This window comes from Caloenas nicobarica, chromosome 3 (genome assembly GCF_036013445.1).
Source record: "Caloenas nicobarica isolate bCalNic1 chromosome 3, bCalNic1.hap1, whole genome shotgun sequence".
Classification (NCBI taxonomy): domain Eukaryota; kingdom Metazoa; phylum Chordata; class Aves; order Columbiformes; family Columbidae; genus Caloenas; species Caloenas nicobarica.
The window spans coordinates 99,506,574-99,532,327 of NC_088247.1; the positions used below are offsets into that span (position 1 = coordinate 99,506,574).

A 25,754-nucleotide genomic window follows, 5' to 3' on the forward strand; every position below is an offset into this window, starting at 1 on the left:
GCCTTTTCATCTCTTTGACCTCAGAGGCAATACAAACAAGCTAAATTCTTTTCTAACTCATATGTCAGCAAGAGAATTCCTAACTACAGTGGCTGTCATTAAAATCGACATTTGCATACCACTGCATTTATTATACATGTGGTACACGTAGAACTTCCCACACTAACCACGGCAACTATCTTAAATATCATGGTAAATCTAGCTACAGGGGTTCATATATATCTAGTTTCTAATAACCACCAGCATAAGTCCTGATAGCACAATCAATGCATGAGACAGAAAGAATAAAGAATGACCGTGTTTGCATGGTCAATAAGAACACTCACTTTGCTCTGATCAAATTCAATGGGTAGTCATTGAAAGATAATATGCAACACTACAGTGCTACTTTTAGTATGGAATTTGAGATACGTTACTAAGAGAAGAAACACAGTCTCAGTAGAGTAAAAAAAAAAAAAAAGTGTGATATTAAAGATTTAAGAACTTGACTCAAAACATGAGCTTTATCATCAAGACGTCAGAGTACATCACAGTTCAATAATAACATGGTAGTAATGTCTACAATGTTTTAATTTATCTGTAGCATGCAACATTCTGCATTCAGGTTTACAGCAATGAGTCACATACCCTTCTTTCCTCCCATCTTCCACTCTATTTCCATTCTCCCTGGTTTTAGGCAGCTGTTGTAAGCCCCAGAAATGGCAACGTCCTGTCCTGGTGAGTGCTCAGCTGGAACATGACTTGGGTAAGGAACCCCACATAGTTTCTCTCAGGAAAATAATTGGGACAATAGCTATCCCATTGCTATATTCAAAGGAAAATAATATGGCAGCACTGTAGCAAAGGATTGTTAGCAGCACAACAAAGAAAACCCGCTGAGAGGGTATGAAGATGAAAAACTTCCAAAGAATTCCAATCACCACGTTGTTTATGTAGGTAGACTATACAACTACTTCAGCTCATTATTCACAGCCTTATTCAGTTCCCTCATCTGATATCTCATAGTTTGTTAAATTAACTCACAGTAACTTAATATTTAATTAGAAGGTAAACTCTTTGGGATCATAAATCTGCATCACCAAATATAACAATATCCCCATCTGATTTTTATGCACTACCAAAAAAAAAAAAAATCAATTCTTAAAGTGCCAAGATTGTATTATCAGGCTTGCTCCATCAGACATCATTAGCAATTTTTCCCCTTCCACTATTTTCTAAAAGCAAGCAACAACTCATATGTAACTTCTAGTACAGTATATCCTGCTTTCCATATTTAGAAAGCACCAGTCACTTAATTATATTGACTCCTGAAGAACCACCACTAATGTACAACCTTCTCTGGCAAGGTATTATGCTAATACTGCATCTTTTTCACAGTATCTCCTGTGAACCCCATGCCATACTCATCACTTCCTTAAAAATATTTCAGAAAAACAGGGTGTCAAAAATGACACCACTTGCCTACTTCAGGCAACTCAGTCAAGCCCAAGAAAACTGTGCTCATGCACCTGTTTGTATAAATTAGCAATGAATGGCCCATTAATTGAAGAAAACAGATATCTTCCAAGAGAGTGACAAATTCTGCTGGATATTAATAGTTAAGAATGTTCCAGAGTGAGATTTAAAAGAATTTTGTGAAGCCACTAAAAACAAGGGCAAGAAATAGAGATTAAAAAACTCAGGGTCACAAATAATTATTTTCAAAAAGCACCATAAGCTGTTGTTCTGGTCTCTGACCAGCAAAGACTTTGACAAAATGGCATCTGGACAAAACAACTTTGCTTCTGGCTGGCCAACAAATGCTGATGTGTTTTAGAAGCTATTTGCTCAGCAGTAAATATCGCTGGTTTTCCAAATGACTCATAACGGAGTAAATCCTCATTCCATTTGAGATTTATAAGTTTCAGAATAGTTTAGGAAAGGTATAACTTCCAGGCCTTATCTGAAGGGAATTAAATAGCATAGCACAAAACTGTATATCATATGGGAGCACCAAAAGCATGATAGCTATGTGTCGGACTGTATAAAAAAGTTATTTTCAAGAAGAAAAAACCTTTGGCACAAATGAGAAACAAAAGGATCTTTATTCATTTCAGTTTGCAATGATTTCAAACAAGTCATGGAAGTTATTTCATGCATGTGAAAGAACTACAATTCCACTTTTGGTAAAGTGGCAGCTCCAAAGTATTTTAAAGCTTTTAAATATAATTATGTTTTAACAGCAAAGATTATAAGTCTATTTGTTCTTACATCTAGTAACAGCATCTCTTGGTTATGCTCTTATAACCCTTAACTGCTGCATGGGCAAGCCTTTCTGCCATTTATCAGCCCAAACTCTTGTACTGCACTGAACACAAGCTCTTCCCTCAAAGGTTTGATTTCATCCTGTCCTGGCCAATTCACAAGGCCACATTAGCATCCACTACTGATTATTGTCTTTTATTTTCACTTTTTCTTTTTTTTGTAAAACTACTAGTTTTAACCTTACCCTAGTAAGGTACGCCTTTTCAATTTAACATGCAGATTATGCCTTTCCCATTGCAAAAGCTGGAATACAAGGATTCCAGTCTTTTACTTTAAAGCCACATCCCTGAGATCGCTACTATGGTTATGTTTTTCAGGCTGTTCTTGCCCTCCACTTAGGACACACGAGCTCAAAATCCTAAAGGTGCTCAGCTGAAGAAAACTCAAATCATGTGGAGTGCTTCATACCACATTGTTTAGAAAAGGTTGAAGGGAAACATCAGAGAAGAGATTTAAACTTAATACTTTACCACCAATTAATCTACCTGATTCCTTGTGTGACTCGAGACATCTAATGGCACTTCATGGTGCATGCGTGAAGCTCCTTGGGACCCTTCTTCCCCGACATCCCTAAAGTGTCTCCCTGGTCCATCATCATTAGTCACCATTAAAAAAATATAGAGTAATTTTGGGAGGTTTATAAAGGCTTCTCTTGCCAAAACAACACATAGCCAGTCAGTGCAAATATCCAGCATCAAATGAACCTAATGAACTTCCAAGTTACGTCTTCATTTACTAGAATTAAAACCATACATTCTCTCCCTAGTTTACTTCAATTATAACAGCTGGAAAAATAAGGTAAGTTTGAAGGTCAGAGAGTGGTGGGAAGCAGAAAGAGGACAAAGCAGATTAATTTTTACCAGGCACACGAAGAGAACTAATTGTGGTCATACCAATATCCCTATCTTAGTTTTATTTCTCTCTTTGCCATTTCTTTGCACATCATATAGCATGACGCAGCCCTGTTTTGAGATTTAAATCAAAATTTCCATTCATGAATGCTTCCAATCCAGCCACTGTATTGCTATCAGCTTAAATAGATGTTAGTGTACATCCTAAGAACCACGATCTCTATGTCAATGTTGAGCCAAAAAAAAAAAAAAAAGTGAAAAAGAAAAAAAAAAAAAAAGTGTTTTGAACATTTCGTCTCTGTATTACTTCAGTTTTATGTCCACAATTGGAAAATAGATTTGCACTAGGCAACTACCCTGCCAATTTTAATCTCAGATACCAGCTGCTATAAAACTGGAACTACTCTGGATTCACATTAGTATGACCAAGAACCCCTTGGCTCACTAACAGAAGTACATCCTGTATTCCCAAGTAATTCTGATCTTGCTGCAATGGGAGAAACAAAATTCAGAACCAGCAAACATTTGGTGCAAAGTTAATTGTATCAGGTCAAGAGAAGTGCCTGGCTGCCACTTTTACAATCCTCTGAGGAACACATATGCATGTGCAGCTATGTTAGAGAAACCAGTAAGATTTTCAGTTATATAAGAATATATGGTAAGTAATACAACAACTATTACTATCCGGTTTATATAAATCAATTGTGCAGTCTCATCTGGAATAGTATATATTCCAGAGTGCAGAAATAAAGTCTGTCTGGAAAATGGCAGTTCAAAAGCACAGGCTTACAAACAGTCTCTTAGGAAAAGAAGCTGAAAAAACAACCTGAGAAAAGGAAACAAAAAATTGGACACATCATACAGGTATATAAGATAGTAAGTGCTACATAGAAAAGCAATTAGGACCTTGTGTCCCCATGAACTCCCTTTCAATAATACAGGGGAAAAAAGGACATCCAATAAATCTAGAAAGTGGAATTTTGAGAGAAACTCATCCCACCCAAAATCATGGAACATCTACAGCTGACAAAAAGTTTCAGATTGATCTTTATAAATCAAATTCTGGAGACAGACATTAAATATCATCATGTTTTTAAAGTTATTTTTATTGGCATCACTGTAATTTGCAGATCTGTAGAAAAATGCTGCAAGATTTCTATACTTATCTCTGTATTTGAGACTACTTAGAAGTCTTCAATACTGTATTTTATTTTTTAAGTTTCCTGCCGAAGTAAAGAAAAAAGATGGACGGAGTGAAATAAATTAATTTCCAAATTTTCTTTGGAAAAAAGTAAACAATAAAATTACTAGTAGATTTTCACTTATTAAAATTGTCTATGCATACTAAATCACAAAATACCATTTTAACCCCAAAGCCATTGTTTTAGTCAACAAAATGTTCAACAACAACAAAAAATTCATTAAGTGGAAACACACTCAGACTAGAAATTGGAATCTAAACAAGAAAAATACAACAATGGCTGTTTGAACTGCCAGCAGATAAAGATTACAGATTAGTGGTTTGTAAGTTATGAAATTTAGCTATATATGCATTTTCTATCCATTATGCGTAACTTGTTCCACCATTTTTCATAGTACCAGGCATGCAAAATGAGAACAACTCTCACCATCCAGGCAAGGCATCATGTGATTTAAGAGTTTCTGTAGAAGACATACTATCCCCTTCTCAGGACCAGAACAGCTCTGTATATCTGAATTATAGTCAGAGAATACAAAGGTTTGCTAAAAATTACTGTAGTGCTGGAACAAGTTTAGTGGGAGGACTCAGCTTCTGAGCATTGTCCCTAAAAAACCCAATTTATAGCAAGTTAAATCTGTTGCAAGACTGCAAAAGCTGAGCCAGTTTTCAGATGGCCACAGAATTAGCAGCACTGTAAAAAATACAGTACTTCCACCTGCTTGCTTCTGTCCTTAGCAGAACAATCAGCCCTAGATGTTGATTCATTAATATAGTCAATATGTGGTTGGGGAAAACTATTGAGATTTTTTTTTTTTTTAAGTTTACTAGCTTTATACTTCATTGCAAAACACACACACACACAAAAAGCCCCCAAACCCTGAGAAGTCCAAAGGTTTTTTTCAACTTGACAAGTTGCACTACCCAATTATGTCATGTAGTGTCAGTAATGTCATCAGATAACATAACTGCCACAATCTGATGTGATGCATTAAACTGGGATTACTGGAATAAATCATGTTTGTGGGTACACAGATCACAGGTGGTGCAGTCAGATGCTCTGTATTATGAAGTATCTATAGGACGTGCAGATTAGGATATAATGCTCAGAGGCTTGTCCTCGTTTGTGAAGTGCTTTGCAACCATAACTCAATAGTAAGGAGCCACCAAACAGTTATAATGGTATAAACTATCATCAGGGAAAAATACAAATTGATCAGTGCCGGTGATATAAAAGAAAGAGCATGCATCTGTCCCCAGTCTCATAAATCCAGTGGTTGTTGCAGGCTTTTTCTCTATCCCACATGTATTTATTAATAACAGTAACTATCATAAATAATAATAATACAGAGTAGTTCCTTTCAAGATGAATGTTCTTATTAGCTGTTGATCCTTTCCCTTATTTCTTACATCCTGTTTATCTTCCTCCCGTAAATGGTGGGGGAGAGCTATTTTAATTTATTGTTTGAAGTTTATGCCCTTTAATTGGCAACAGTGTGCTATGCCAAGAAAGTTGTCTGTGTAGGCTCCCTGAAATATCTGCATACCTTAAGTGGCATGTTAAGCTTCTACAGAGGAGGCACAGAATTTACATTCTACAGTATGTTATAAATAAGTAATAAGAACAGATTAGAATTATGCATTTACACCTACTAGTGAGAGTGAGATGCATAATTCACAAGTGGCAAACCCTTAAGAGGCTTTTGTATTTCACCCCAACCCTCTCCCCACTCCAATCTTGAGTATGTAGAACATAGTATATTTTTCAGTCCCACTGCTCCACAATTATTGCTTTTTCCCAGCTAGACTGTTTAGATTTTATAATTACTACTTTATCTTTCTTGCAGAAAAGCAACAGACACTATATGTTAGTAGTCATCATTGGGAATGTATCTGCTTTATGCTACAGTATTTGTGCCACCTTTCTGAATTTTTGTGATACTCAGGACACGACTGTCAGAGGTCGATGTTAACTGGCAATGCTTTCAGAAGGTGGCAGAGTAAACTGAAGTCCTCAACTTACAAAGAGAACACAGAACTTGCAACTGAAAGTTCCTTATGCTTCATAGTTCATGTGACATACTGCTCCTCCAGTCGGATCTGCAGGAGCAGACTAATGTCTGTGCCCATTCATGTCCTCAGCTTTTCTGCTGAAGCCTGTAAACTAGTATCTAGTTGTGACCACAACTTATTTGTGCCCTGGGTCATTGGGGGGAGCAACGAGAGGAGGTGGTCTGAGTCAGGTGACCACAGATTGACCAGTTGGAGTATTCCATCCCATTCACGACTTCCTGGATATAAAAGATGGACCCGAAGGACTCTCTCTCTCTTCCGCTGGGTCTCGTGATGCTTCATTTCGTTTCTTTTTTTTTCTGCCGTCCCTGCAAGCTGAGGCCTCGTGGCTGTCCCTGCAAGCTGTGGCCTCATGACAGACTGAATCTAGTTCCGGTTGGCTGCAGGATCCTGCTGGACTAGCTGCTGGGAATTGCAAGACTGGTTCTATAATATTTGTTCTGCTTTATTTTTCTCTATGTTTATTTAGTAGCGTTAGTAAAACGTTTTCAAATTTTCCAGCCTTCTTCTCTCTGCCCTTCTTTTCCTTTCCTCTCAAAATCACCTGTCCTTAGTGAAAAAGGGGAAGGAGGGGGGGTGAAAAACGGGAGGGGGGAAGAGGGTTAAGGAAAATACATCTGCCACGGTTTTTGATTGTCTCCCTGCGATCAAACCACAACAATATGACAGCATACAAAGGTCATGGATTTTGCAGAGCCTGTGGCTTTCCTTCACAGAGGTTCTACCTCTAAGCTGCACTTTGTTACTGAGTGATAAGGTGTAGGAGCAAGGAATGATTTTAGTCTAGTTGCTTTAATATTTTTTGGTTCTCTGCTGGAGCCCTACAATGTCAATTAATGTACCTTCCAAAGAGAAATCACTAGGGACAGGTTCTTTGGTGGAAGATGTCATATTTTAATTTCTCTCAATTGTTTTGAACTTGATCTATTCAGTTCTTTGGGTTTTCCTTTGTCTTGTGGGCAATTATTTTAAATTATGTTCTAGTTCTACCATTTATTCTGCCTGAACCTCTGCCATTCTTGTCAATTGGATTATTGTTCCTCGATCAGAAAACAAACGACTAAGAATATTAAAATTAAGTGACCATCAATAGTGTCAAAGTTGAAGTCAGTACAAAATTCAGCTTTCAAAAGGAAGCTGTTGACATACTGCACCATCATGGGTTACTTTCCACTATTGACAATTTCCTTCATTTTCTACATTTCTCCTAGAACAGACTGTGGAAATTTTCACCACTTATGTATCCTTTGTATGAGCTCACCCAGTCTAGCCAATGATACTGGAAATTTAAGCAACGAGGATGCAGAAACTTTTGATAAGTCAGATTCTCTAGCTACTTCTGAATAACCTTCTCTACTAACAAAAGGTTATCAAAGCTATTCATCCACTGTCCTAACAAGAAAGCTTCCAACTGTTGGAGAGCTGTTTTAGCTGCCCCTCCTATCTATTCAACTATGATCACAACTCTATACCAAATAGAAAAATTTTTAAGTAAAAATATTGTAAATCTCCCCCAGGATGTTTGTATTAAATGTTATAAATTCATACATCTCTGTCGATGGAAAGCGTATATACTCACAGAAATAACACAGAAACTTTGATTAAATAACAAATTAGAATTTTGGAGTGGGGGCGGGTCTGGAGATGAGTGCTGGTTCTAGATAGTTGTGTGGTTCTAGAGCGGGTTCTAGCTCACTTGCTGGTTCTAGATCATGTACTAGCTGACTCGATGGTTTTAGAGGGGGTTCGAGCTGTTCACTTGTTCTAGATCATGTTCTGGCTCACTTGTTTGTTCTAGCGCGGGCCCATTTGCTGGGTCTAGATTGCCTTGAGGTTCCAGATCGGGTTCTGGATGATTTGCAGTCTAGCTTGCTTGTTGGTTCTAGATCAGGTTCTTGATCACTTTAGGGTGCTGGATCCTGGTTCTGGCTGGTTTGTGCCTCTAGACAATGATCTAGTTTGCTTACTGACTCTACATCAGGTTGAGCTCATTCTATGGTCCTAGATGGGGGTTCAGGAAAATTTGTGTTTTGTAGAGCCGATTTGTGGTTCCAGTCCGTGCTCTAGGTCACTTTTTTGTTCTGGAATAGGTTCAAGGTCGTCCGGTGGTTCTAGATCGGCGTCGTAGGTTTTGCGGTTCTAGAGCGGAGTTCTAGAGCGATGGTCTAGGTCTGGTGGTTCTAGATCGAGGGTTCTAGGTTTCTTGGTTCTAGATCGGGTTCTAGGCTTTGTGGTTTTAGACAGGGTTCTAGAGTGACCGGGGGGGGGGGGGGGGGGTCGGGGGTCCAGGTTCTGTTGTTCTAGATAGGGTTCTAGACCAACAGTCTAGGTCTCGTGGTTCTAGACCAGCGTTCTAGACCAGCGTTCTAGGTCTCGTTGTTCTAGATCGGGGTTCTAGGTTTTGTGTTTCTAGACCGGGTTCTAGATCGGGGTTCCAGGTTTTGCGTGTCTAAACCGGGTTCTAGAGTGCCGTTCTAGGTCTCAGGGTTCTAGGTTTTGTGGTTCTAGAGTGTCATTCTGGGTCTCGTGGTTCTAGATCGGGGTTCCAGGTTTTGTGGTTCTAGATCGAGTTCCTGATCAGTGTGTGGCTCTGAAGTGGGGTTGGGTTCTGAGTTGGGAGCAGGTCTTAAAATTTTAAAATTACTCCTGTTTTAGCATCTCGCGAAGATTCCTGATACTTGCTGATGAGAGCAGTCTTGCTGGGGATTTTGATTTTGTGTTTTTGTTTTGGTTTTGTTTTTTTTTGTTTGTTTGTTCACATGCTTATTTGCTTATCTGTGGCTTTTTTGAGTTGAAGGCCCCTAGGATGGGGATCCTATTATCCCACAAAGGGCAGCTCTCCAATGTTTCCAGCTCACTGACTTGTGCTGCCTCTGTGGCCATTCTCTTCTCTGGAGACAAATTCAGAAACTGGGCACACGGCAAGCTCTGACTTGCCACTCTCCACGGTAACTGGTTGTCACCCTCCTGCTCCCAGGATTCTTGCCAGCCTGCCCAAGAGTCTTGTCCAAGACTTGTCAAATTGGCTTTGCTACCCACTCGTGCACCCAGAACCACTTCAGCCAGGCCAGGTGTGGCCATGCAGCTCAGAAACAGCTCCAAAATTTTCAAGTATACACAAGTCCCCACAGCTGCCATCAGCCTGCTAACCTGAAAGCTGAAGGAGCAGCTGAATCTCTCTGGCAAGACTGAAATCTGCTGCATCACTTGCCTGCTCAATCCTCATGCACAAGACTATTGCAAGAGCCATTGGTGCTGTTGGCAGAGCCCTTCTGCAACCTTGCCTGAAGTCCCAGGGTCTGAAAGGCATGAAGATGAAATCATCCGGTCTCCTTATTGCTGGACTCCAGTGATAAGTTTGTGATCTCTATGAGTAGCTGCAGCACTGTCAGCAGTTTACCAGGCTGACACCGCTGCTTTTGTACTTGTAGTTTAGCTCCAGCTCTGCCCCCTACTCAGCAACTAAAACTACATGCCGCCTGCTTACCTCTTCCCTGCCCTTGGTGGGATGGGGAGGAGAATCAGGAAACAAAAAGCAAATCTTGTGTGTTGGTAAAAGAACAGTTTAATGGAACAGAAAACTGTGGGGGACTACAATGGGTCTGTGGATTCCCTGACAGAGGGCATGGGAACAGAATTAGCCTTGAAGGTATTAAGGCCTACCCGTGAGAAAGATGGGAGTAAAGGAGTATCCAGAGATATTAAGGTGCACCCGTGGCAGAGAAGGGTAACATTGACTATAGCAAAATTAGCCAATGAGATGTTACTACTGCAACTTGTAACCAATAGCAACAAGACACATGAACTGTTAAAGACTATATAAAAAGGCGTTTGTGGCAATAAATGGAGACTGCTGTTTGTACAGAAGAACTTGGTCTATGTCGTTTGTCCGTCTCAACCACAACATATGGCGACCTTGACGTGATCCTGCATGAAGAAGGATTCCGCATGAAGAAGAGACAGCGGTGAAGCTGTGACAGCCGATGACGAGCTGGGGAGACAGAGCCCAGTGCAGCTGATAGAGCAGCAGGGCGGAGCTGCCAAAGGTCCGGATCCTTGAAGAGACATCAACACCAAGAGTAGGTGAGCTACCGGGAACACGGGAGGGAACGTCTCTAAAGAAGAGGGTATTATATTATCTACATGGAAGTTGCTTCTGAAGAAGAAGGGTATTAGCCTTCTGGAATTGACTTTACGAAGGATGTTACTATGGGGCAAAGCACTACCCAAAGATCCAAAGGAACAACTGAACTGTTAACGACATGACACTTGTTGCTAAAGACTTTGAGAGGATTAAAAGAGGAACGGGAACAGGCAGAGACAGTGCAGGGGGGTGGCTTCCCTGGGCTAGATTTGGAAGAAAAAAACTGAAAATGTGCACTGTTCCGAACCCCCCTGTTACTAATGATTCTCCAGCACTGTTCAAGTCCGCGTTGTCTGATGATTCGGGTGAGGATGAGGGTCTGCAGCATTCTCTTGAAAAGTTAAAAGGAAAAGGAGTATGTGTATGTGTTGCCCTGAGATCAGATAAAAACCATGAAAGACTCAAGCAAAATTAGACCTATGCAATGTAACAGCTATAGATCATTTAAGACAGAATGAAGGGGATTTGTTGAAAGGGGTGGGTATCCCCCAACTTTTGGAAGAGACACTAATTGGCACACCAAAATTACAGGTGCGATTAGTTTCTGAAATCCTGAGGCAGTCAGCAGATCTTGCATATCAAGCTATGATAAAGCTGCCTGAAACCGACAAAGCAGCCAAATCATTTACGACTATTAATCGGGGTCCCAATGAGAATTATATGCAATTTATTGACCATCTTCAAGAGGCCATCAATATGCAGGTCGAAAACTTAGAAGCTAAGGAAGCACTGATGTTGAAATTAGCAGTAGAAAATGCTAATGTTTGTTATCAACTTGTTATCTGTGAGTTTTACAGTATATATTACGTGCTTCTGTGTATTGCCTCTCTGAAAATCAAGCAGCTTGCCAGGAATGTGAGTTGTTTTACTGGTTGTTGTTACAGTTGTTTCTTTGTGGTATTGATTGTGTAAGTGCGCTGTAAACCTTCTCCCCACTTTTCCTACTCGCGCTGCAAGCAGCTCTGTGCTTCCCTCCCTGCCCCCTTCTCATGGTTTTTACTTACGATATGGGGTCAGAAATTACTGTTTTCAGTCATGTTCCTAAGAGATCGGTATTGGGAGGTGTTTTAGAACATAGGAAAGCACTTGGAAATATGAGGAAAGAGGATCTTGTGAAATATTGAAATCAGTGGTGGCTGCCGTGTAAGTTAAATGATTGGGAAAACTGGCCGGAGAATAGAATATTTAAGTACCTTTAAGTATAACACAGCAGTCATAGATGTCTTCCTTGTTAGCCTGTTTTCTTTGTGGGTATCTGTTTAAGCATGTTGCAGTTTTAGTAGGTTTTTGTCTGTTGTGTGGTATGGTGAATTCGCAGACTGTTAAACCATGAGAATCCATGGACTCAAAATGTGCGTTTTGTGATAATACAGAAGACCACGAGTAATTTAGTTCTTTACTGCATGAATGTGATGATAAAATTTTGTGTGTAATAGCTGTTACTTTTCTTTCTAGCATCTTAGCTTGATTCCAGCATTCAGACTTGCGCAACTCTGTGATAGGCTCTGTCTCATCTCGGTGTACTAAATTGGGCTCCTTTGTATGCACACCAAGTAAAGAATCCTGTTTTCGGGATAACAGTTGTAGCATGCCAGATGAGACACTAATAAAAGCCTTGCCCAGTCCAGCTTGCTGGGGCAGCAGGGGGCAGGTGGTGACTGGGCTCCAGCGCGCACTGACCTGTTTTGTCAGGGAGACCCAGCAGCACCTCTACCTGGCTGAGCAGTAAGCGGTTCAAAGGTGCAATGCAAAAATTGAGATATAGTCTTGAACAAGTGTAACTGTGATCCATCTGCATATTTGAACTGGGTATTTGGTTTTCATATCTGAGCTCAGTATTTTAGTTTGCACATATATATATATATATATATATATGTTTGGTACCAAAAGAATTTTGTTTGGGGAGATAATTACAAAATGGAAACTGGTTCTGCTCCTAAAATAATATCACCTTGCTCCCTCTTAGGATGCATCCTTACACATTAGAGTAACTTTTGGGGAAATATTCTGATAAAAGAAAACTTGAAACGATATTGTACTCGAGTGTGGCTTGAATGTGGAATTCTGGGGTTTAGTGCTGTATTGCAATTAATGTTGTTTTGCAGAACTTTGGAAAAAATGGGATGAAGTATGGTACTGTAAGCTAATTTGCTCCTATTGTTATCTCATAATTTTGAGACCAGAAAAGATTTTAAATTGCTAAACTCTGATTCGCACTGAAAAAAAACCCAAACCAAAACAAAACCAAAACAACCCTAAATGCTATGATGGATGTGAACTTGGTATTGTATGAGGTCATATTTAAAAGTTGCTAGAATATGAACTGATTTGGATCTAGGAAAATGGAATAATGGATTGATGTTTAATATGCTGGGTTTTGACATCTGTAAATTGTAAAAGGTAAATGGGGCTGAGGAATGTGATGACTGTTGAGCTAATAGGAATTGCATATAAAGTGTATTATGTTTGGAATGAAATGGGAAAACAAAAAAGCAAAATATCCCAGGCCTGTCCTGTACAGCTTGAACATAAATTTCAGGCCTGTGTCAAGCTGCAAGATAAACTCAGCACATTGTAACCCAGCAGTCTGGCAACTCCCCCTTAGCACCAGGGATTATGCCACCTGCGTGGCCTTGGCTATGTCTAAACTGCAGCAAGAAGAGAAAGAAAGGAAAAAAAAAAAAAAGGAAAAACCTGGTTGACCACTGCTAAGCAGAGAAAGGGGGCTTTATTCCCCCTCCCCTGTTTTTTTTTTTTCCTGGAGTGTTGTCATCCATCCTTGTTGTGGCGCTGCATTGCTTCTGGGCTTTGAATCAGGGCTCGTTGGTGCTGTTTCTTTTTGTTTCCATCTCGTTTCTTAGGTTCTGGCACATCTGGGGAAAGAGCTCATCATTTTACCTCCTTGCTGAAGTCGGTCTTTTCACACTGGTCAGCTTTGGAAAGTCAGAGTGCTCAGTGCTTCTCTGGGTCAGACTGGTATTAATTTGGGTGTGGAGTGGAGCCAGGCTGGTTTGATGTGGAGTTTGAACTGATTTGTTTTCATGCTGGGCTGGAGATCTTGCCATCTCAGATGGGGGCGAGAGGGAAGCTTTATTCCCCCCTGCCCACCCCCCCAGCAATGTTACTGCTAGAGAAGTGTAATGCTGTGTGAAGGAGTCTGAGGGTGAAATTCAAAGGCATCGCCAGTGGAACCATAGTTCTAATGAAGCTGGGAAATTAAAGCAAAAATTTTTTTTAATAGACTTATTCTGTGGTAACTAGTTGTAAGAGACTTCTTAGTAAATTCACCGTTCTAGTTTTTGAGGTCATGAGAAAGAATGAAAGAAAGGCCATTTTTTGAGACCATTGGAATGCCCAATTTGGAACCAAGTTTTAACAGATAAATTCTTGTATTTGCCAGAAATCCCTATACCCATTCTTGGGTCAAGATTTGTTAAGTAAATTGTAAGCCCAAATAACGTTTTCTGAGAATTCTGTTTAGTTGCATGTCCCATAAGAAGCTGCTTGGATGGTGCAGATCTGCTTGCTTCAAGTGAGAAATCTCCAAGAAAATTTTGAATGCTGTATTTCCATCAGTATTGGCAGCCAAAGTATCGATAAAGCCAACACTACTTTGATAGAACTGAATCGGGTCTTCAATCCGGTAAGGGAAAGCAATATCCAATAAATATAACAGACAAAATGGAGTTAGAGACTTTGATGAATAAATTTATGACAACCTTACATGCTGACTGCATTCGATTGGACTTGCAGATTTGTCTGTTTAGAGCTACAACATAGAAACAGCCTGTGGCTATTGTGGAACAGTATGATGAGAATGCTAACAGACTGATATACCGATTGTTACTTCGATCAAAAAATGCAGGGAATGAATTTAAGTCTTAATAGGCCATGATCCTTTTGTCATATATGTACCATTTGTGAAATCTAATTTTGATATTTTTATTTGCAATCTATGTCCTTGTAAATTGCACTAGCTGATTTTCTTAACGCTATAGCTTTTGGCATGCCTAAATGTAAATTGCTGCAGAACCTGCAAGTCTTTCACATTGGGTCACAGACCATACTTGTATTTGGTCTGATCCCACATGCTTGCACAGTTTGTGTTGATGTTTCAGGGAAGTCTCATAAAGCTGCAGTGGTCTGGCATGAAGATAACAATTGGCATCATTCTGTAAAAAATTATTGAAGGTTCAACCCAGTTAGTAGAACTTGGCGCAGCTTTACATTACTTAGAGCTTTTTAAGGAGGAATCTCTAAATTTGATTTGTGATTCTGAGTACGTAGTCAGGGTCCAACGCACGTATCTGATTCTGAACTGGTTTTTTGTAAAAACAAAAAGGGGGAGAAGTAGGGGAAACGCCACAAAACTGATTGTCAAAAGCATTGTATGTGATGAATCACTTAGATATAAGTGATGCAGCCCAAGTTCATCGTGTGATGAAACACTTTACAAGTATGACCCAAAAACATGCTAAATCAGAAAGAACCTACATTAGTTATGGTCAAATCACTAGTTAATGGTCAATGGGAAGGGCCAAATCAAATGATAACCTGGGGGAGAGGCTATGCTTGTGTCTTTACAAATCAAGGGCCGCAATGGTTGCCGGCAAGAAATGTGAAACCTGTATTATCTTCCTGACGATGATTGCTGCAGCTGCTGCATTTTGGATGCCTGCACAGACAAAGACTAACATGTGGATTACTTTAGCCAACGTGACTGGCCAGGATTCTACATGCCTAGCTATGGCATCTCCAGAAAACCTGTTCCACACATGCTTGGTTGGCATCCCCCTTGATGACTACAACAGCATCACACGACCGTTTCAAAATAGTGGTCAGTGAAAAGACATTGCAACGAACTGTAATAATACCAACATGGCACTTTAGATTAATTGCCTCCCGGAAGCAGATATTGAACCACAGGAACTGGAATTGCTGGGATCTGTGCCCGTGGATGCTTGTATCCAGCTGGTTTGTGAAAAGTGTGAGAACAATATACAAGAGCATGAATGGATAAAACTGCAAAATGTTAATGCTACCTTTGGTTACTATAGAAATGAAACTTGATGGTGTAATGCTTCATGGAAGAATCCAAGGGGTGACGTTGATAATGTGGGACAGCGACCCCAAAAACTCCTGTATGGTGTATTCCTGATCTGTGGAGATAGAGCCTGGCCAGAAATTCCTTCTCATGCTGTTGGAGGACCGTGTAGTTTGGGACGATTAACTCTCTTAATGCCCAATGTATCTGCGGTAATAGATCACAGAAGAGCAAGACGGCAAAAACACTTTTTGCATGTATATGAGTCAAAATGTGATGATAGTGTAGATTTTTGGGGATCAGGGTTAAGAGTTTTAGGATCTCTTGTACCTGGTGTTGGCACAGCTAAAGCTTTAAATACTTTAGAAAAATTAGGATGGTGGCTAGCTAAGCAAACTAACAGAAGTTCTAAGGCCTTAAGTTGGCTCTTGTTAGATGTAGATTCTGTAAGACATGCTACACTGCAGAATAGAGCCGCAATAGACTTTTTGTTATTAGCTCAAGGACATGGGTGTGAAGATTTTGATGGTATGTGCTGTATGAACTTGTCAGATCATTCTGAGTCAATTCATAAAAGTATGCACGGGGAAGTGAGTCTTACTGATCACTTCTTGGCTCTCCAGTTGACGGAGCACCTTATGGATAGGAATCAGAAAGTCTTGGTTAGTGCAATATTGCCACCAATGCTAATATTTCCAGATACAAAAGATGCACAGTATATTATCACCAGGGTAAAAATTTACACTTTCCCACCTGATCACTTATTCTCTTACATGTGCAGACTTTGTGCTTTGCCACTCCTCACCAAAATAACTGAACAGCACATTTCTTAAATTAGAAATCCAGATGCTTATTTACATGCAGCCATAAACATACACAGACATGCAGGAAAAAAACCTGCATCCTATAAATGTGACTCAAATGTGTCTCTGTAATAAAGGAATATGGTATGCCCAAAGTAGCCATCACAGAAACAATGATGTTTATCACCCACCTTTCCGTTCACCTTAAGACCATGAGTCTACTAAGCATTACTTAAAGCACACTAATCTGTGTTCTTCGTACATGTTTAGTTTTATGTTCACCCATGCACTAGTTAATTTCCCAGTAACATGTCACTTTAATTTGTCATTCTATTCACACCATGGAAAAGAAAGAAAAAAAGATAAACCCCCCAGCAGCTTTCAAAGTCCAACTACAATTTATGTAAAATGCTTCAATCAGAAATAGATTGTCATAAAAATACAATATTTCATGGAAGACTCATGGAAAGCATGATGGAGTTCAATACTGACTAAAAGGCTATTAAGATTTATGTAAACAATTTAGGCAATCAGTGTAGAAACCTAAGATTTCTGGCAGCAATTCAACAGGAAAGGAAGTATCCTACAATGTCTTTCATGCTTTTTGTGACATGATTTATGCCTTGCATATGTTTTCACATAACTTAGGAAGAAAAGGAAACAGACTGAAAATACAGAAATCCTCCTCCAATCATATCAACCATCAAATATTTTAAAAATCAAACTTATATCCAAGTATTTCATCACATGATAATAGTCTGGTTGGTATTGTTCACACACAAGATAAGACTTGTGAAAGATGAAAAATACTTAGGAAGGTCTGGACTTACAGTAACAGAAAAAGACTTTAATTAATGAAGTACTTTAGAAATGCAAGTTGTAAGGAAGTTGCTCAGCTTTATTGAAATAACAACTCTGAAAGATATGCAAACATCAAAGATGTCTCATAGCTTTCCAGGGGTTTTGTGTGTTTGGTTGGTTGGTTTGGGGTTTGTTTGTTTTAAAATAAATAAAATGCTGAAAATATTTAAGTAATGGTTAATGACTCAATACCCTGGTGGCCATGCATTTAGTAAAACCAAGGAAAAAGGGAATCCTTGGTTGGGAACCCTTCAGAAGTATTACCGTGGTGTTACCTGCCTGTACGTTGTCACCATTTATTAATATTCCACTAGTGTTAAAGGAAGGTTGGAACATATCATGTAGAGAGAGAAGGGTCTGTGACTGGTGCAAGCCAAATAGGAACACATGTACTGCTCAGTCAGAATAATTATCACAGCTGATAAACCAAAACAATTTGTAATAGCAGCATGGAAAAAATATTTATCTTAAATTAAATATAAATCAAGTGTTTGGCAGTTCGAGAGACCTAAATGAGTAAGGAGATCTATGAGTGTATTTCCCAGGGCATAAGGAAATTCTCAGAGAGATGCCTTATTATACATCTTGCCATATCAAGGCTGCCTGACCCTTTCCAAGCCCATTAAGTTAGAGCTAAGTGAGGTATATCCTTATGAATGGATATCAAGAAATCCAAATAGAAGCAGCAGATTTGGCTTTAGTTCATCTGTGCAAGAGATGCCATATCTTTATTGACATGAGTCCAGTATTACCTGAAACTAAGTGGAAATGCTTTTATTTATCTATAAACATATGATTTGTAAGTTGAACACAGAACCTTGCGGTTTCTGATGTTTTCTAAAGCACTTTAAAAAAGTCTGACTGAATGAAATCTTGACTTAAACTATAAGCTCATGCATCTGTTTCATCAGCAAAATTAAAACTAGAACAGAACCCATCACCTTCCCTAACCAGCTACTGGCAAACCACAATTACCACAATTACTGAAAATAAGATCCCACAAAAAGGATTTCAGGCTATGAGCACAACATGGCCAAGAAACATACTCTAGTTCTCATAAATCTAAGAAGACGTCTCAATGTTTAATAGCAAACAATAGTCACCATGTGACAACAGCTCACAAAGAGAAACTGTATCACTTGATAGGGCCCTATATGAAGTTCTCCCTGATGAAAGACAAATGAAACAGATTATGCCCTTCAGAAATCCCAGAGAACAAAAGGTTCGCACAGGTAACATTACAACAAACCGATCTTGGAAAGTAGCAAAATAAGAATTCGTTGCTATCTGACTGCAGCGGGAATGTCTTGGAGAAGACCTGAAAATCCACATGACAGTACAGAACACCTCCAAGACAATAATGTGTGGACAGTAAGCTCTGCTGCTTGGAGGTAAAAATAAGTAAGTAAGTAAGTAAATAAATAAATAAATAAACACTAAGACCATATTTAAATTTTACAAATTGAACTCAATGAACAATTGATTTAAATCTGTCCTCCACAGTACACACTGTCTTTTGAAGAGATCTCAGCATCTTTAAGTCTGCTGACCAAACATAGATATCTGCTAAGGAGAAAATAAAGAACTAGATCCTACAAATATTAAATTCTGACAACTAATTTTGAAGTAAAATCACAAGGCAAAATAATCTGGCAGTTTCACATTTTCAGTGGGCTTAATTCTTGTCATAAAATTTAAACAAGCCTGGAAATCGGTGTTTTTCTTCTCTTTGTTTAAAAAACAGAGCCCAGAGTGAAAATATTTCCTACACTGAGAAAAAAAGGCCTCTCCCTGTTCTACAACCACTAGGCTCTAGACAAGATATTTACTCCAGTATGCATTGGTACATACAGAAGATTGGGAGGTACCAATCACTCTTATTTTATAATTTGTGTCGCATTTAAATTTCTAGAAAGTGGTACTTAAACAACCTGAGAGCTCAGCAATTCCAGCAGGGTTAGCGTGAGTTCTCTCCTGGCTTGCTGTGTTACCCAAATCTGATCAAACGACAAGGACTCCAGAAGCTTGTCCAGCTGTGGTTTTATAATGACACCATTAGGTTTTGCTCTATAATCAAGGTCCCTAAAAGTCTGTGTAGCTTCAGGCTTAATATCTGCGACAAGGTTAACTGAAATCTGCAGCAAGGATAACTACTTTAGCAGATTGTATCAGCAGGAAATATTTAAACACTATTTAAAAGGATTTTAAATAAGCAGATTTTATTTAACACTGCACTAATGCACTGCAATAGAAAATGATACAACAGAGCTGCTACAAATAAACATAATGCTTTTACCCTTACCCCACTCCCCTCCCTTCTAAATTCCCCAGATTGTATTATTAAGTCCAATGCGTGTACCAGATCTTTCTGTCTGAAGCTGAAATACAGGAATGCCAGACTCAGACGGCCCATTTGCCCTTTGGTTTTGTGCCTGCTGAATCTGCATTCTGGGTCTGCAGAATTAATTACGATAGTACCGGTCACTGGTAATGTCAGTGTTGCCAGTTCAGGTGTATCAAATGTGCTTTCTTAAATGCCTACAACTTTTAGAGGAAGGCAGCTTCTCCTGTAAGACTGGTGTACTCTGCCCTCTAGTGCTAGGTGCACCAATATATGTTTACTTAAACGCATATTGGGGGCAGAATAAAGCCTGAAGCAGCAGGTGTTCTTTATATGCCATTCTGGAAAACGTGTTTTTTCTTCTAGGCCTTATCAGCTGGATATGTTGCTAAATCAAATATAAGGGGTGCGCCTGGAACTGTAGCATGGTATTGCAAGACCCTAAAATAAGAAAGAGGCACTGGGGCGTATCTCATTGGATCACATGCAAGACATTTTAGACAACTAATTCTAATTGTGAAGAGGTGAAGACTAACTTTTCATTGCTCACAATGGTGTTAAATAACTCTGTGCTTCCCAAAAAAATTACAAATTGTGATATTCAGAGTTATAATATACATAGATCTAGCACTAACATATTAGATGGCAAACCACTCTTTCCAAGACGCTCTAGTGAAAGAACAGACTGGGTTCATTTAGTATTTATATGTATTTCACTGCAACCTGGAAGATGGGAAATAAAGTTATACCAGAGTGCAACAGAATTCTTCTGGTTTTTCTGTCCGTTAAGGCAAAAGCTGCCTGTCACCTTTGACCAGGACCTAAAACAAAGGAACCCAAATCCTTGGAAATTGGTTGTTGGAAATTGGTGGTTTTAAACATGGCTAAACATTGGTGGTTTTAAACATACAAACTGTATGAAAAGTAACCACGAGATCTACATCCAAAAGCTAAGTACTTTCTTCTCAGTGATTCAGCTTTTCGCAGTGGTACGTATTACCGCAATTATCCTCTATGTACAATTCTGTCGATTTTCCTGTTCAAATTATTTCACTTGATAATTAGTACAACACTGATATTTTGATGGATTTCACTTTTGTTATCATTATCTATCATGTAAAACAAGCAGCAGTAGTCATAAGGATAAAAAGTAATAATAAGGATAAAATGTAATAATTATGCATGGCTGTACATAGTGTGTACTGCAATTACTACTGATCTAGAGCAAAATAAAAAAAAAAATAATAAAGGCATACCGGTACTAATTTACTAATTTGGGTTCTCCCATTTTTTAAGTTCGGATATGATAAGCCCTGTTTGCACAGATGCCAAACATCTGCCTCTTCCCAACAGAAAAACAAGGTTTCCATTCTATCTGGGTTTTGTAGGATCACCCTTTCCACACTCAGGTCAAATAACAGTTTGAATAAGACAAAGCTTAGTTCATACTCTTAGACAAAATTGTGAAGACAGCTCTTTCTCACCTTTTCCAAAGCTCTCCTTAATATTTTGCCCAGAAATATGGTACAAAGCAGTCTGTCACAGCTTTTTAAACTCATGGCCATGTATTATAATTTTGGATCACTCTATACTCGTTTAACTCAGATGAAGATCTGCCCTTGTAGCATAGTTGACAGGATCTTTTTTCCTGAAAAACTAGAAACACTTCTTTCAGGTTGGCAGAGAAAAATAAGTTTCATACAGCTGAGTCTTAATAAGAACATCTTCCTTTTAAACATTCATGATGAGAACCATTAGATTCTGCTAGGAAAATTATACGAACACAATTTGTTAACATTGTCAAGTATCTAGTGCTGCAGAAAATGCAGACGTACATCCTCAATGCCAAGCTCAGTAAAAAGACAGACTTATACATTCTTTGTTTTCTGAAGATATCTACAAAGTCATTTCCCTTTGTATAAACATTAGGTAACAAATGCCTTTTCTCAGTCCATCAAGTACTCAGCATTTAAGAATAGAGGAATATTTTGCTCTAATCTTTTTTCTGAAGTTTCTACACAACAACAAGGTTTCCACCAAAACACAATTTGGCACTTGGGTCACATCAAATCATTACTGTCCCTGCTTATACTATACCTTTCTGCATGTATTAGACCACTTTTTTGCTGGTGGTATTAGCACCACCAGCTCAGGCCACTGCAGTCTGATACTTTTCACTATAAAGTCCACTCTGTTTTCTCTTTCATGTAAGGCAGGTGGAAATTTTTGAGAATAATTTAAAGAAAAAACAAGAACAAACACCTTGCCTAAATGTAATGAACGAATAATAAGAAAAAAATAATTACATTAAGAAATCTCCATATTTCAAAGTAGAAGCTTCAATTTTGCCTGTGAGTGCCTGGCTGAGTGAGAAAAGCACATTTTCCTCTCTACGAGAAAAATCAGGTCAAATTTTCCTAAAGTCAAAAGCCTTTGTAAGAGTAGTGTGTATATACTAAGTCTTGAAGATAACTGTACAAGCTTCTCCATCTCTTCACAGCTGTTAGTCATCTCTACAAAATGGTAAGCTATGCAGGTTTGGAGAGCAGAACCATGTTACAATTGCTTTCCTGAGCTGCAGGTGTTGTTTACAAGAGCTTCTGCACTCTCACGTGGAGGAACTGAAAACATGCGTACAGGGGCATGGATTCACAGAGCCTAAATTCCACCTGGGATCCTGGACTGAATATTTCATCTTTGGGCTTGTCCCTACCCATTGGAGACATTAGGCATTCACTGGAATTCGGGATGTGAAACAGCGCCCAGATCGCATGAGGAAGCAGCACCACATAAGGTAAATGCATGAAGGTAGGAGACAGAAAAATCGCAGACAGTTAACGAAGATGTCGCGGTACAGGGGCTGGTTTCATTTCAGTGCTTTATTACTTACAACACAGAAACCGAATTTGTCAATATGGGGAAAATATTTAAAGGCACTAATGGATGATGGATGCCTAATGGCTCCCCGTTTTCAATGTGGTGAAGTGTACATTTGCCATATGTGCTTTTAAAAGGTTTCCTTTTTAATTGCAGCTCACCCCCTAGAGGAAACAAACACTTGAATTTCCATGAAAATCAATGAGTATTTTAAGCCCTCAACAACCGTCAAGATCAGAAAGTAAGTTAACAATACATTTGCAATTATGGTGTTGAGAAGATATATTCCTCCTCAAGTTACGGATTAATTAGTAGGAGTCTAAACTGATTGTACTTTCCGTGGTCTGAAGTGGAAGTCAGTGGAGTACTAATTTTCAGATAGAATTGACGCCTTCCTAAAAATAAAGGTTTAAAAAAAGACATTTCAATAGAAACAGCACTTCAAAAAATACAGAATCTATGACTTTCTAGGATAGACTAGTGGTCAGGAACTGAGTCATATAGCTATTAAATTAGGAAAATCATTTTGTGAATGAATAGGCAACAGATGTCAGAGACAAAGAATTCTGTCTCTCTGTTTAGGGTCAATATCATATCATGTTGAGACAATTAAGTCACTAACATCACTAGCATAAATACTGAAAGGAAAAGGATAATAATATGGGAAAAGCCAAAAATGCAGAAGAGAGATAGGTATAACACTGGAAAGTCAAAAGCTGCAACTTTTCACTGTAAAACCACAACCCTCGCAAAAAGAAAAAAAAAAAATCAACACCCACAACATTATGTTATACCTTTTTTTACCTCTAGCCTACAAAGAAGAAAATCTTGGGCTCTAAAAGGAAGCAAAACCAGGTCAAATCGAAGATACATGCATATCGAAGAAAGATCTTGAATAAACCTGATTTGGAATGACTGGGATTTCTAGTGACCCAAATCCCAGCCTGCTGGCTCACGTTGCCTCTTCCCCCTCCGGCAGAGTGAAAAATTGGCCACTGAATACAATGGATCCAAAGCAAACAGCCTGATCTCCACGGCCTGTTTGGAATGGGAGGCAAGAGTGGCTCTTGTGCTATACTGCATAGGGCAACACAATCTGGTTCACTAGCCTTGTCTTTTTATCTTATGTCTGCCTAAAAATTAATTGAAATCAAAGTTATGAAGTGTTCAACAGGACCAACAATATAAAATTTATAGAAAAATATAAATAATTTCTACATACAAGTGGCAAGAGCTCCTCTAGGAATCTTATGAACCACATGACTTTTCCTTAGACTAGTTTAGCTGCGTGCATTTCACTGTGTCATTCAAGACTTAGAAGTAGAAAAGTCAAGTCCCGATCCTTTTAAATTTATCCATTTCTGTATTTTCAAAGAACAATTATAAAAGTTACTTGACCACAATTTCTATCAATAAGCATTCATTTTGGCTATGAGTCAGAATATAATCAGACATGAATCTAAAACCAACCAAAATATACTACGGTGAACACTTCCTCAAACATTTTACATTGCTTGTGGATTTATAACGAGGTCGCAGAAGAACACATCAGTAAAACTACCTGTGATGAACTTTCAGTAATGATTTTAATAAGATTGGAATCACAACTATTTGCACTTCAAAATTCTTAAGAATAGTGTTATGGTATGGCAATAAGAGATTAATGGAGATCTTGCAAAAAAGATAAATGGCACTACAAGAATACCAGAAAACTGGGGAGATGGGGGGGAAATTAATCGAACCTATACTTTTGATAAATATTTATTTTTTTGCAGAAGAAAAATGCACAGTAGTTTGAGCTGTCATTATGCTAACCTATATCCTATTTTTCATATTATTAGTAATACATAATGTGGTAGTTTATATTCAAAAATAAAACCAGAATGTATATACCTCATGTATTTATCCAGAAATACACTAAGGTTACTATGGTAACGAAAAATCCATTACCTTTGAATACAGAATGAAAAAGTTTGACTTAAAGTGTGCACTATTTATTATAGCGATCATCAACAGCCTTCAGGAGGTTCTCTAACTGGATTCATTTTTCAGTGTCAAAACTGACCCACCACACCAGTAGCTTATGGCCTGTGCAAGGCAAAGAAATTTGAACTATATGAATTTTTAAATATGTTTTATACTAACTCAAGATGCAGAAATGGCTTTGAATTTTAAGGCCTTACATTAAATAGAAAGTAGGGTCTTGGTACCCTTTTTCCCCAAGTTATCAAATATGAAATGCTTTAACTTGTACCTGCTACCATATACAAATTCTGTTGGGTCCAGAATAGTGCTTATGCTGTGCTATGATACTTCTAGCTCAACATTTTGTTGTTGCTGTTCTGGTGGTTGTTTGAATAATATCTGAATAAATAACTTGGATACTTCATTAAACTACACCAATAACATTAAAATAGGAAGTCTGATTATCATGCTTCACTGTACTGCCAAACAACAGTCATTTAGCTTCTATATAATAGTTTAAGAGCACTGATATAACTTTGTTATTGACACATTGCATAATCGTTATCAGAAGAAAATGGATTTTTAGTTTACGATTTTAACAAATGAATTACACATTCAGGAAAGCAACACAGTGTCTCTCTAATTAAGAATATTTAAGGAAGACAGTAGGAAAAACTATTAAACCTGTACATAATACCTTGTCTTCAACAGCTTACAGTTTACTGATTTTGAGACCTAGACGGTACGAGATCAAAAAGTTATAAAACTACTAAAAAGATGACTCAGGTCCTGTGAAAGAGGACAACACAGCATAATATTTACCTACACCGTGGCAACATTAATTTCTGAGAGTCCCAACAGAGTTCTATGAAGGATTCTTTATAAAAAAAATGGAACCCATCAGGGTTTAAAGTGCATCCAGCCCTTTTTAAAATTATTTTTCATTTCATCTGAAATAAGGAGTCAGTCATATAATTAGTCAAAACAACTATGAGACACCCATCTGACATGCTACCTACCAGAGAACTCACCTTTTACAACATATTTAGTTCCATTTCCAAAGTAAATCGGTACTCCATTCATATATAAAGTATATTGTGTAATAATACCATTTGGTGTTTTGGGTGGACTCCAACTCATCAGCAGGGACATGGGAAAGGATATTGCTGTGGGTGACTGCACATCTTCAGGGGCTGGTGAAAAAAATGTATAACATTATATCGTATTTCCACAAATAACAAACAATTTCACTGAGCAGCTACTAACAGAATGATTTTTAGTAAAGTTGAAATT

At 38.5% G+C, this 25,754-nt stretch overlaps 1 protein-coding gene across 1 annotated transcript in view; it reads right to left on the reverse strand.

The window, feature by feature from the left end:
- Positions 1-25,754, reverse strand: part of USH2A (usherin) — a 393,053-nt gene that overhangs the window by 195,314 nt on the left and 171,985 nt on the right. The window contains exon 31 of the mRNA XM_065630575.1: positions 25,493-25,654. Coding sequence (XP_065486647.1) covers positions 25,493-25,654 — 162 coding nt within the window. The remainder of the gene's footprint in view (positions 1-25,492; positions 25,655-25,754) is intronic.